Source organism: Aspergillus niger (genome assembly GCF_000002855.4).
Source record: "Aspergillus niger supercontig An09".
In the NCBI taxonomy this organism is placed as follows: domain Eukaryota; kingdom Fungi; phylum Ascomycota; class Eurotiomycetes; order Eurotiales; family Aspergillaceae; genus Aspergillus; species Aspergillus niger.
Window position 1 is genome coordinate 996,829 of NT_166525.1, and position 12,660 is coordinate 1,009,488.

At 51.1% G+C, this 12,660-nt stretch overlaps 6 protein-coding genes across 6 annotated transcripts; 3 read left to right on the forward strand and 3 right to left on the reverse strand.

Moving 5' to 3' along the window:
* Positions 1-189: 189 nt before the first annotated feature.
* On the forward strand, positions 190-954 carry An09g04490 (uncharacterized protein; the record flags this gene model as incomplete). The annotated part of the gene is made up of 4 exons (XM_059749780.1): positions 190-220; positions 328-393; positions 630-787; positions 841-954. 4 exons carry the CDS (start codon positions 190-192, stop codon positions 952-954), a joined length of 369 nt encoding a protein of 122 aa, XP_059601398.1.
* Positions 955-1,489: 535 nt separating this feature from the next.
* On the reverse strand, positions 1,490-1,739 carry An09g04500 (hypothetical protein; the record flags this gene model as incomplete). The annotated part of the gene is made up of 2 exons (XM_059749781.1): positions 1,490-1,638; positions 1,664-1,739. The coding sequence occupies 2 exons, from the start codon at positions 1,737-1,739 to the stop codon at positions 1,490-1,492; spliced, it is 225 nt and encodes a 74-aa protein (XP_059601399.1).
* A 1,953-nt stretch (positions 1,740-3,692) lies between these two features.
* Positions 3,693-6,754, reverse strand: An09g04510 (uncharacterized protein; the record flags this gene model as incomplete). The annotated part of the gene is made up of 11 exons (XM_001393727.3): positions 3,693-3,941; positions 4,064-4,126; positions 4,181-4,214; positions 4,459-4,487; positions 4,603-4,643; positions 4,732-4,791; positions 4,905-5,014; positions 5,469-5,620; positions 5,856-5,970; positions 6,197-6,339; positions 6,380-6,754. 11 exons carry the CDS (start codon positions 6,752-6,754, stop codon positions 3,693-3,695), a joined length of 1,371 nt encoding a protein of 456 aa, XP_001393764.3.
* Positions 6,755-7,816: 1,062 nt separating this feature from the next.
* On the forward strand, positions 7,817-8,706 carry An09g04520 (uncharacterized protein; the record flags this gene model as incomplete). The annotated part of the gene is made up of 3 exons (XM_001393728.3): positions 7,817-7,966; positions 8,027-8,587; positions 8,641-8,706. 3 exons carry the CDS (start codon positions 7,817-7,819, stop codon positions 8,704-8,706), a joined length of 777 nt encoding a protein of 258 aa, XP_001393765.1.
* Positions 8,707-9,029: 323 nt separating this feature from the next.
* Positions 9,030-10,391, forward strand: An09g04530 (uncharacterized protein; the record flags this gene model as incomplete). The annotated part of the gene is made up of 4 exons (XM_059749782.1): positions 9,030-9,035; positions 9,084-9,428; positions 9,591-9,743; positions 9,834-10,391. The coding sequence occupies 4 exons, from the start codon at positions 9,030-9,032 to the stop codon at positions 10,389-10,391; spliced, it is 1,062 nt and encodes a 353-aa protein (XP_059601400.1).
* Positions 10,392-11,738: 1,347 nt separating this feature from the next.
* An09g04540 (uncharacterized protein) lies at positions 11,739-12,651 on the reverse strand (the record flags this gene model as incomplete). Its single annotated transcript, XM_001393730.3, has 2 exons — positions 11,739-12,372; positions 12,425-12,651. Coding segments are annotated over 2 exons (861 nt in total), but the record flags the coding sequence as incomplete, so codon positions are not given.
* Between the last annotated feature and the right edge of the window lie 9 nt (positions 12,652-12,660).

Consider the following 12,660-nt stretch of genomic DNA (forward strand, 5'->3'; position numbering starts at 1 on the left):
GGATCGAAGAACTGAGTTCACTAGTTAGCTCACAAGAACGATCTGAGCAGTCCAAAATCAACCGCAATCGATGCTTGGTACTGTGTAGTGTGCAATATCAGTGTGACCCATCTGATCCACTCAGGCGGGATCGTGGCTAGATCCGAGATTTGTAAACAACCCGTAGCGCTTGTTGCGACTCGCGAGGGTATGGAGCATGACGGGCCAGGCCAGATCCGAGGTCAGTCGCAACCCACAGGATCTGAAAGTAATCTCGCCACTTGATATACGGAACAATGTGCGATGCGAAACAAGTAACGCGTCATTCGCGACTGCGCTTTGTCCAAGGCTCCATCGGAGGTCGGAAGATGCGCAGAAAAGCGTTGACTAAGGTGGAGATCCGGAGCGGTGGCTGTACGGCACATCGCATAGCCGTAAGACGGGACTAGCAGGCTAGCTGGCTGGCTGGAGGTAAAGTATTATACTTCTGCCTGGTGACAACAAACCAATGTCGTGTCAAAAAATCATTCCGTATTCTCGGGGAAAAGGACTCAACATGACCGCTCGGTTGATCTGCCCGAGTCCACTTGCTGAAAAACTCTGACCAGCGATCCTCACAAATGACAAAGCTTGGTATTGATGCAGGTGAGACATCGGAAAAGGCGTGATGGCTGAGGTGGTGCTTGCGCAGACTTCCATGACTCGGAAGGCGATGAAAGGCAGGCTGTGTGAGAAGCAGAGGAACAGAAATAGTATCCACTACCATTTCGTACTGCATGGGATCCAAGCTCAGTCGGAGCCGGAGTTGGTTTCCGAGTTGAGTAATGAATGACCAGCGCTCATGGCACTTACCGTCTCTAGACTGCATTCATTGAGACAGCAAAGGAAGCTGTAGCGATTCGCGCAACGGAGGCACTGAAAATTGGTAATCACACCATCCGAGTCCATGGGGACAACGTAATGCCAAAACAGTAACAAAGATAATTACTGATTTAACAATACTATGGTACTGCGGTTCCATTGAGCCGCAGATATCATGTCAATAAGGTGCCGTGATCGGCGAACCACGGCTGATCGGGGCTATTAAAGTTGAGTGAAAAAAAATGTCCAGCACTCCAGCTGGCTGCCGTGGCAGCTTGGCCCGCTGCCATTGGCAAATGCGTCCAGACATGGCCCCAGTTGGCTTTTTCTAAATGGGACGCCAGCAGCCGCTCCTTCGGGTTCAGGACGGCGTCCACCCAGCAGATTTTAAACCAACCACGAAGCGCCTAAAACTATTATTTATTTTTCAGGGTAAATGCAAGATTGCCAATTTCCCCGGAGCGATTCATGAACAGGGGGGCCACACCCTTGAAGCTCATTTCCTTAAAATTTCTTGGCCTTGAGATATTACTGCTTCGGGGATAGTAAGCACTATACGAGTAAGTTAGCGAGGGAGTGGGAGCTCGCTAGAAAACCTCAGACCTTCCCTCCTAGGCCAAAGTCAGTTACGAGCGGGACGGAGTCACGCCTACATCGCAGGCCAATCCCTGTGCAATGCTACGCACATGCCCGTGTCCGGACCCACCCGCAGCAGCCGTGAGGACCCGATGAGATCATGGCCCAGCCCCGATTTAGCGCTAGTGACTGCATCTGATTCGTCGATGCTGATGGATGGAGCTGGATGGGGTGGAGGGTGTTTCACCTTGCAGGCAACGGGCAATGTGGCTGGCTCTGCACCTCCACGCTAAGCCCGTTAGTTCTGGCCCTTTCTGGGTCATAGTGCAGCCCGTGGGTTTTACACAGATTATTATTGTTTATTGCTGCTTTACGAGAGAGGCAAAGAGAAGAAAAAAAAACACAGAGTCAGTGCCTACTTAGGCCGTGGTGTTCTGACTCTCCTACTAGGGGGTCTCCGCCCCCCGTTATATGACCCCATTAACCCATTAGCCCATTAACTTATGTCACTATGCATGTATGCACCTCGTATGAATGTATCCTGCAAGTCTCCAATACGGAAGCTTTACCATCCATAAGTACTTCCCAGTATGCAAGTAGGGAGCAGTAGTTGTAGACGGCTCTCTCGACTAGTGGACAGAAATCTCGCCATTCCGACCGGACTGTCTCTGATTATTGATGCCTACAGAGTAACAATAACCGACACAGTTGCCTTTTCAAAACATACACACATACACAAAGAGAGAGCAGATCCAATCGTACCGCATTGGCTAATCCGCAGTGTCCGGTGGGATGATACTACTAGTAAAGTCGTTGTCGTGGAGCATGGGTCCATGGGCCGCAGTCGTGTGCATCATCCGCGTACGTATCGATCCATAACGGCATAACCCCCCATACGCAGGCGCTGCACAAGCGATGCTCCAATGCATGTTTCATCTTGATATCTATCCATAGAAACAGCTGAATGCCAGCCATCAACCTGTCAATCCTCTGCTGGATTTCGTTGGTGGACGCCTCAATCGCCGCGTCATCCCCCAGAAGTGACGGCGGTTGGTTCACTCCAATCGGCTGGGTTCCTAGGAACGGCAAACGGCGAGCCGAGCGGTTAGGAGGACAAGGATCTGATATGGATGGAAGGCAGTCGAAGGACAATTAGCAGGATCTCGATCAGGAGTAGTTTGAAATGTTCCGTACCGTAGTTTTTCTAGTGAGGAGACCAGAGAAATTGGAGCTGGTCCACCATCCACGGAGTTCTCCAGCACTTTCGGAGCACCACCGGAGTGGGAGGGAGGGGAGAGGAGAGATGGAACCAAGCGATGTAAAAGTCTGGTTCAGTCAAACTAGACTGTACAGACACAAACACACGCTGTCTCCTCTTTCTGCGCCATCGCAACAAAGAATGGCAACAAAGGGCCAACATACGATCGGTACGGGTTACACGGGAATACGCCGCAGGAAAAAAAAAGTCCCCCCAGGTAAGGTATCCATTGTGTCTGTAATAAGCCAGTGAATACTCCGCGAGTCCCCACTTTTTCTCTCCTAGTGCTTGGGAGCTATAATTATAGTCCTGTATTAAGTATTTTTTAACCCCCATCCCATCCCATCCCTACACCGAGATCAGACGAACCGTCTGACTTGTCTGGAGTTGGACTAACCACCACCCGATTCTCTCGTTTCTTTTCCACCCCCTGCCGCTCTATCATCAGTCTTTTCTTCCCTCGATCATCTTCAGCCTCCGCGGCATTGCCTTGAATATACTTGCATTCCCACTTCCCCCAACTACTACTCCTCCTATATCCTCTTACCCCGGAGTATCTATTTACTATCGTTTCCGCCTAGTCCTATCCCACCCTCAACCTGTTCCTAGTATACAACCCACCACATTCGAAAGAATATGTTGACCTCCTCGTCAACCGACTCCTCTCGCTCCTCCTTCTCCGGCAGCCCCGTCTCGCAACACCCTCCTCACCATCAAGTATGGTTTCCTCCTGCTCCCCGCCGCCGTCCGGAACACTACAAGATCCCCCGCTACTACTCGACCCCCGTGAGGGAAGATGTCCCGGACTCGACCCCTCTGCAAATGTACGGCTTGGAGGAGCGCGCGCCATCCATTGCTGAGAAGCCAAAGCTCCTGCGTCGCTTTTCCCACGCCCTCGACGACATCAAGGAAGACTTGACCCTCCAGCCCAGCAGCGAGAAGATTCGGAGCAAGCGTCGCCAGTCCATCTTCGGGATAGATGAAATCCCGGGATCGAGCGGTTCGATCTCCTCGCCTTCTATGGATGTGCCTGTTGCGGCCGAACCACGGCCCCCGAGGTCCCGTCCCCTCTCGATACTCGCCTCCGAGCCCTCCAGGAGGCTAAGTCGGCGGTTTTCCATTTTCGGATCGAAACGGTCAAAGAAGTTGACACCGGGTCAGGCCGGGAGTATCTCGCAGCCCAATTTGATCGGGGCATCGACTCAGATATAATCTCATCATCGACTCTCGATATTGCATCATTGTCACCATCGCTATCGCCATTATCCTAATTGATCGACACGACGAGGGTTAATACACATAGACGCCGACAGCCGCCCCCCCGCACATACATCACCACAAGTACCAACATAACCGACCCATCCCAACCCAAGCATGCAACCCACGAACCCAAACCGCATCTTTATAATCGGAGTTCAGCACGGCGCGGCGAGCATCATTCGATCCTTTGATCTATAATACCAGTCAAAAGTCCTTCCTTCCATCACTTCTTCAATTCTCTCATACAATCATCTCCATACCTTCCTTATTGGGCCCATTTCTTTTCAATATTGAATACATTTTTCAAATTCTCATTTTCAATTCCCATTTACAAGGTTGGGTTTCCGCATTAGCTCGGTGTTCGGTGTTAAGTTTATCTTGCTTTGAGTTTTTGTTTGATTTTACCTCGGTATGCAGGTTTCCGTTCTGCTTCGCATTCTTCATTTGCTTTTCTTACAAGCAGAAGACGAATCGCAATTGCACATCCGACCAAAACATGTATTTATATACATACCCTTCCTTACCTCACACCTCCCGGTGGTCGGGTATACTTCTGTATATAGATCATGTATATATACATTGATTGATGATCATACATTTCCACTGCATGGGCGGCATTGTATAGCCTTTCGTCCCCACCAAAAAAAATTCAAGTCCTTTATACACACCTGCATCAATAGACGAAAGGGTTCCAAAGAAATACTACACACTGCAGTAGTACTATAGTAGTCAGTCACCTGCTGTATAGCACACTAAGAATAGAAGTAGAACAGTTCATCGTATCCGCCCACACTCACGCCAGGCACAACCAATCAACCCCGTATTTAACCATGTACCTGCATGCAACCAACTTATCACTATCACAGTTAGTTGCCTAGTTTTATCGTTATCATTATCATTTATCATTATCGTAAATTACCCCTCCGCGCTTAACCGTAAATTGCACCTCGTTATCGCTATCGCGACATACTAGTTAGTATCTTATCCTGTCGTATTGAAATAGGATCTGGTGGGGTGATAGTAAGTACATAGTAAGTTGTTAAATAGTATAGTAATATTGCAGATGGAATACTGTTGCAGCTAAAATAACATCATAACGTGTTCATTCATCATGGAGTAACTCTCCTAGGTAAGTAAGTAACTAGTAGGTAACCTGTAAAGTAAGTAAGTAGTAAGTGGGGAAAGAAACAAGTGACAAGGGTCTCTGCCTTGTTTTTCCTTTTTTCCCCTCACGGTTTAAACCCAAGCCAATACTTGGTTTAGTTGCCCTGCAATTCCGGAATTTCCGGGGAACGAAACGAAGGAAGTTTACCTTACCTTCCCCAATTTATTCTAGGCGAAAGAAAACCGAAGGGGAGGAGGGAGAAGAAGGTACCAGAACAATGCTGTGCCTAAGCGCCGGGAAGTGCAGGGGTGATGCTTTAGTGGTAGGGAGACAAGTTCGGTTGCACGAATGGATGAATGACTCGGCTATCCCCAGATCACTACTAGTTGGTTAACTAACTAACTGGTTGCTTCTGGAATACGTACATACCTGGAGACTCGATACTTGCCGGCATACTCTGTCTCCGAGTACCAGGGAAAGTAAAGTGGGACAGTGGTGTCGTACAGATGGGCGAAATTGGAAAAGGGGCGGTTAGTAGTACTTAATCCTTCCCTGTTTAATTTCCGGTTTTGATCTTCTGGCTGTTAAATGGCTTAGTCTTGGTACATAGGGAGTTAAGTGGACTAGGCTAGTAACTGTCCGGGCGTTATTGGGAGGGGTCAAGCTTTTGGTTTGAAATGAATTATGACACCATAAATAAATAATCTATGGGAGTGAAAGGGATGAATGTCGAAATGAGGGGGTAAATCAAGTACTAAGTAGGTAAGTGCTACTCCACTGTAGGGAAGTGGCTGAATTGGTTTGGACTCCGCCGACCGTCAAGCCCGAAAGGAAGAATAGATTAATTTCGAGTAGATAGATTAATAGACAGGAGTGGTGGTGGTAGTAGCCAATCGAAGTGGAAACAATCAGAACAAAATGGAGTAAGTACCTGTACCTACAGTAATAATAAATGATATAATATGTATGTGCTCGCCAATCAGAAAAATTGCAGTTCAACCAACGCAGAGAATCAGCCTGTCAAGAAGGGATGAGTAGATAGGATAAAAGAAAGTAAACCGAGGTGTAAAGCAGATTGAAGAGACAAATCCAAAAAGGGAAAATACAACACCCGACCCCGCCCAGAGATAAATGAACCGCAAATATACACCACGCACTCCTCTCTAATCGAAGAAGAAATAATTGTATGGAGACGATAGATATCCTCTATCTCATCAACGGTCCCATCCAATCTATCAGTCATATTGGTCCCGTGCTCCCACCCCGAGATGATCAATGATGTCAGATGCCCTTTTCCTAGCTGAGGCCATTTATAGCGTCACACTCTCCAGATCTCGCACCATCACGGACATTTGTGCCCGCTTGGCTGCCTCTGCGACGAGACTGAAGTCTCGCAAGAATGGTGCTGTCGCCGTGGGACCGCCCGACCCAGTGACTTGGTGGGGGTAGGTGTCCGCTGCAGGCTGAGCCATCGTTGTAGTAGCAGCAGCAGAGGTTTGTGAAATATCGGTGAAGTTTTGTTGCTCGCTGGCGTTTGCAGTTGGGTGTTGAGATTGAAGCTGCATCTGGGCGGTTTGGCTGTTGACTGCTGCTGCGGCGGCGGCGGCGGCTGCGAGACCCAGGGTGTTCTGAGGTTGTGAGGAAAATCCTGGAGAGACTTGTACGGTGGATTGGGGTTGGTTGAAGGGAGTAAGAGTGCGAGACGAGCCGTCCATGGTGTGGTTTCTATCTATCTATGGTGGAGGAGAGGCGGTGGTGATAAGGACGATATCGATTTGAGAGTCTATGAGGGGGCGGCAGCGATCACGATGGAAAGGGAGCGACAAGGGAGCAAAAGGCTAGGCTCAGCTGGCGGGATGAGATCGCAGTCCAGGCGTAGAGAAGGTATCGTTGAGTGGACTGATCCGGTGGAGTCGTTAGTCGCCTTAGCCTGATCGCTGGCGTATAGAAGATGGCGTGATGAGAGAGAAGAAAGAGGGAAAAGAGACCGGCAGAAGAGAAAGAAGAAAAAGCGCCAGCCAGCAAAGGAAAAGTAGCAACACGTGGGGCTCGTCCCAGAAGGCCGCGGTATGACGTCCGGCAAGGCTAAAGGCTGATAAGTGGAATTTCCACGAACGGATGACGCTGAACCGGAAAGTGAGGGACGGTCGCGATAGTCACAGATAGTCGGGGCGCCGCGATCAATTGGTCGGAGTCGTACTTTTGGGACGCAAGGTCAATCAGGCGATAATATACTGGAAGTTAGCGAGGGAGGGGGAAAGGGCAATCATTGAGCTAGTCAAGCGGAGATCAATTCAGTTGACGATGATCGACAATCACCGTCGCGAGGAGCTGAAACTATCAGACTATCAGAACTACTAATGATCTCTCTAGTTACTTTACTGTTGCATTTCTTTGGAAAAGCAACCAAAGCAACCAGGCCGACCACAAAAATTTCGCGAAAAGGTAACGCCGATAATTACCCGGCCGGTATGCGAGGCGGTCTCTCCGCCCGACCCCACGCGGGGTTTGCCTCAGAGATGCAGGTACCGTGACCGTATTACGCGGCGATGCCTCGGCTGAATGGCACGTGATGTCAGGTGACTACCCTCTTGCTCAGTCACCTGCGCTAGTCCCCTTGCGGTATTCCCCCACCACGAAAAAGACTCCACTTAGGATTCGCATTCGAGAATTCATTATTCGGTGCGCATCACCGCCTCATCGCCCATCATGCGACATTCTTATCCTCATCAGATCGATCTGTTCATCAGCTGGAGCTAGGCTCACATCTGATCACTATGGCGGAAGAGGACAATTTCGACACGGGGGCTATGTTCGAGGACCCCGAGGGCTTCTACGAACCCGAGCCCGAGCCCACCTTTGCAGAGCATCACATGCTCTCCGGCCAAAAAGTGCGCGTGCGCCTCGTTGGTAGCCATCCTCTTTACGTACGGCACTCTTGGTACCTCATGTTTCACCCGGCTTCACTCATTAACCGCTCATTCTAGGGAAACCTCCTCTGGAACGCCGGCCGAACCAGCTCCCACTACATCGAAGAACGCGCCAGCACACTAATCGAGGGGAAGGATGTCCTCGAAATCGGTGCCGCCGCCGGTGTCCCGAGTATTGTCAGTGCCATTCTGGGCGCCCGCACAAGCGTAATGACCGACTACCCAGACCTGGATCTCGTCGGAAACATGCGCTACAATGCCTCATTGGCTGCTCCTCAGATCGCGAACCCTGGCTCCCTCCACGTTGACGGATATAAATGGGGAAACCCGGTTGAGCCGCTGCTTGCGTACCTGCCCGCTGGTGCGACGGGTTTTGATGTGCTCATCATGGCAGATGTGGTGTACAGTCATCGGGAGCATCCGAATCTGATCAAGACGATGCGGGAGACCATGAAGCGGACCAAGGAGGCCGTGGCGTTGGTGATCTTTACGCCGTATGAGCCATGGCTGTTGCCCAAGACGGAGAAGTTTTTCCCGCTGGCGGAAGAGAGTGGCTTTAAAGTAACGAAGGTGTTTGAGAAGCTTATGGATGAGGTGTTGTTCGAGAATGACCCAGGTGTAAGTGTTGTTGCTCCAAGTGGTGCATTGGTAATCTTGCTAATACACTCTAGGATGAACGTCTAAGAAGGACGGTCTTTGGGTATGAAATCCGCTGGGCAGACGAGGAGTTGAATTAGCACACTGGTGTTGGAAAATGGATGAGCTTATGAGTCATGACTCGGTTTGAGACGTGTAGACAAATAGATGTGCCTACAATAAAAAGTCGATTATTTTAGCGATCAAATACAAACATAGACTTGAAAATATCTGCTTCAGAGCGAGCATACCTGAAAGTAGACAATCTTGTGCTTGTTTCAACTGTATAGAGCAGTCAGTCACATGGACCCCACCGAGCCGCCCCGCGCAAAAATAACTTCCAACGATTCCATCTCCGCCGCAAATCCACAGCGCAACATCGCCAACCAACATTGACAGTTGATCGCGCCCCTTCCCTCTCATCATGCCGGTATGTTTCCTCGACCTCATGCAATAGACCCGCATTAACCAATCACAGCTCATAGTATTGACCGGCTACCCCTGCTCCGGCCTCACCTACCGCGCCCACCAACTCGCGACGCAGCTCGAAGAGACCCAAACCGAGCTCTTCAACACCGGCGCTCTCCCCTCCTCGAAACCCCGCTACAAGATCCACGTTGTGCCTACTCATGATCCCTCCCATCCGCGAACCGTTTACGACCATGCCCGCACAGAAAAGGAGACACGGGGCGTGGCATATGCGCGGGCGAAGCGCGCGCTCGGCAAAGACAGCTTCGTGATTCTCGACGGAATGAACTACATCAAAGGATACCGTTATCAGCTGTGGTGTGAGGCGAAGGCACTGGGAACAACATGTTGCGTGGTATGCTATGCTATGCTCTCCTCCACCAGCCCCTGAACAACCAGCAAGCAACACACGCACTAACACAATCACCAGGTCCACGTCGGCACACCCATCGACCAATGCGTCGCAAACAACGAGGCTCGACTCCGCCGTCAACAAGGCGCAGACAATAGTAACGAGGACACCTCCAATCCTAACGCCGAAGCGACACCATCCACCACCGAACCCACCTCCGACCAAGAAGACCCCTACCCACCGGAACTCCTGAACAACCTCATCTTCCGCTACGAAGAACCCAGCATCCACAGCCGCTGGGACAAGCCCCTCTTCACCGTCCCCTGGACCGACGCATCCCCCCCAATCGCCGAAATCTGGACAGCCCTAACCGGCATCCCGCACCCTTCAGCAACAACAACCCCCGAGCCCGCCTCCATATCAAACCTCACCTCAGCCCTCAATACCACCTCTCTCTCCTCAGCAGCAAGCACCACGACCACAACAGCTACCCCCTCCACATTCCGCACCAACCGTCCCAAAATCAAACCCCACCAAGCAACCGCCCTCCCCGCCGCCACAGACTCCACAGCCCTCTACAACATGGAAAAGCGCACCTCAGCCATCGTCTCCGCCATCCGCACCTTCACGCTCTCCAACCCCTCCGCTGAAGCCGCCCTCGCGCAGAGCCAAGACGGCAGCAGCAGCAGCAGTGGACGGGGAATAACCATCCCCGTCCCGGAGGCGTCCATGCCCGTTTATGTTCCGGCGCATGTGGCGACGTCCGGCACGACGGATGAATTAGCCGGCGCGGGCGGCATCCTGGCGCTGCCGAGACTGCAGCGGTTGAGGAGGCAGTGGATTGCGTTGAATCGGGCGTATGTGCAGGGGGCGCATGCGTCGAGTAAGGGCGGGTTGAGTGCGGAGCAGGTTCCTGATGCGTTTGTGCGGTTTTTGAATGCGGAGTTTGGGGCGGAGAGTGACTAGATAACATCCTATTTTCTTAGTTTTGATTTTCACTGGTGTGGTTTGTTTGTGATGAGGGGTTGGGTGTACACGCCCTCTTCTCTCGTCAAGGCGAGTCGTTGGTTAGGGAAGGGCTTATATTCAGTGGTGTGATAGAGACGGGCGGGAAAAGTTTTGATAGAAGCGTGCGTTTTTGGAAGTATTTAGAGAGCGTTTTTTTCGTTATGGGTTACTTTAGTGCCTGCTGCAAATAACGTCTAGCTACAGAGCCTACTACTAGGCTACTTTTGACATACGTACTGTATGAATGATGATCGGCGAGTGCCTCTGTATTGGAGAGCTTCTCGAATCTGGGTATTTAATGTATTTTTCAAATAGACAACCGAAACTTACAGCCTTAAAATGTGGGAACGTTGATAGTAGGAAGAATGGCAAAACTTTTGTGTCCCTGCAGTGGCAGGGAAGTAGAAAACTGAAGACAATGACCTTCGAAAACAGGAGCAGTCAAGCTATATCCAAAGCGGGGATTCAAGAATCCAGAATAAAAGTGCAGGAGAAACGAAAGATATTCACAGACAACATGCACGTATGAACTCCCAATACATAAATAATGGCAGGCCTCCTGTTCCACGACCTGCACCTATACATGAACGAAACCCGTCATCTATATCCATGTCCAAAACCCAAAACCCATATACAAAACCGTCGTCCCTGTATTTCCAATTCGCCCCGTTCCCATCTTTTTTTCTTCTCTCTGGTCGACCTCTTTGAAACACAGGCCCGAGATGAAGGTCGATGCTTAGCATCAACACCCATAAAGAAAACAGAAAGCAAAACCACGTCCATCAGCAAAAGATACATAGAAATTGAACAAAAAAGTTTTTACAGAACCATGCGCAGCAAGCTGCGCGTACATGAAGTGTAAACTGTCGCAAGACAATGATGAAGAAAGGAGGAGGCATCTCCTATCCGACCGCCCAGAGCTGTCGTCCCCAATCAATGCTTCCACCACACCAGCCTACACCGTAGTGAGTCCGGTAATGGTCTGGAAGATGCCCCTCCAGATGATGGGATCAAGTCCGCATCACCGAGGGTGAAGCCGCGTAATGCGTCGTGGACGCATTGTGGCTGGAGAGGGGAGCTCTCCGGGCAGCCGCAGGAGGCCAGGGGATCCTTTGGAATGAAATAAGAAATCCAACCGGTGGTGAGAGAATAGTCTTTCACGGACGCTTTCCATGAAACTTCGATCCATCACGGCTCTTTCCCGTTACCATAAGATCCTTCCTATGAGGGCTATCAAGCACTCGGCGATCCCTGGGGAGATAAATTTTAAAAAAAGGACTTCACATGATCGTCTCGGTGAAGCATTCAAGCAGGAAGGCCGTGAGCGATCTGGGCCGCAGCCTGGCTGGCTTCAATGTGGCGGTAGTTAAGTCCAAGTGTAATGAGCTCCTGAAGGCTGGCATTGACCTTCTCATGCATGGAAGAATCCTGGGGCGTGATGTTGGTGAGTTCCTCGAGCAGCCGGGACCGGCAGTTGTAGTAGTTTCTCTCCGCATTCTGGAGTCTCTGGTTGTGATGAGCAGAAGTCTGCTGGGCAGCCTTGAGAGGGTTGGTCTGGGACTGGGTGGAACGAGTGCGCTTCATGGTGGGGGCTCCAGTGACACCAGCAACTCTGCGCTTGCGTCCGCCCGTCTCCTTCTTCTTGGCCGGTCCAGTAGTGGGGGAAGCATCCGGGGAGCTGTGCCTGTCAGAAGAGGCAAAGTCGTGCACACGTCGCATGTGGTCGAACAGATTCCATCTGCGGGGGAATCCGTAACCAGGAACCGACCTGTCACAACCCTCAAACAGGCACAGGTGGGGGTTGTCTCCGTGACCGTGGAATCCATGGGCTTCGCGCTCGTGGCGGAAAAGGCATGCGTTCGAAGAGAACTGCAGCTGAGCATCCATGCAGGCGGCCACCTTGCAGCGGTATGGCTTCAAGTGGGAGTCCAAGTATTTGCTGTTCCACGATTAGTTTGAGTCCATCATAGGAGGGTTGGGGTTTGACTCACTGATAGGCGCACTTCTGGGTAGTCGGGGGGTGGTTGCAGGGCTTCTCTCCGTTGGCGAAGGGGCAGTAGTACTTTCCATCATTGTGAGTAGGCAGGGAGTAGTAAGGGTGATCCCGGGGGTTCCGAAGATCAGAGCCCTCCTTGGCCTTTTGGCGGAGCGTTTCCTTGACCGGCAGGGGTGGGAAGAATTCAGGATCCTGCTTGACCTGGGTCTGGGACATGGAAGTCTGCAGGGC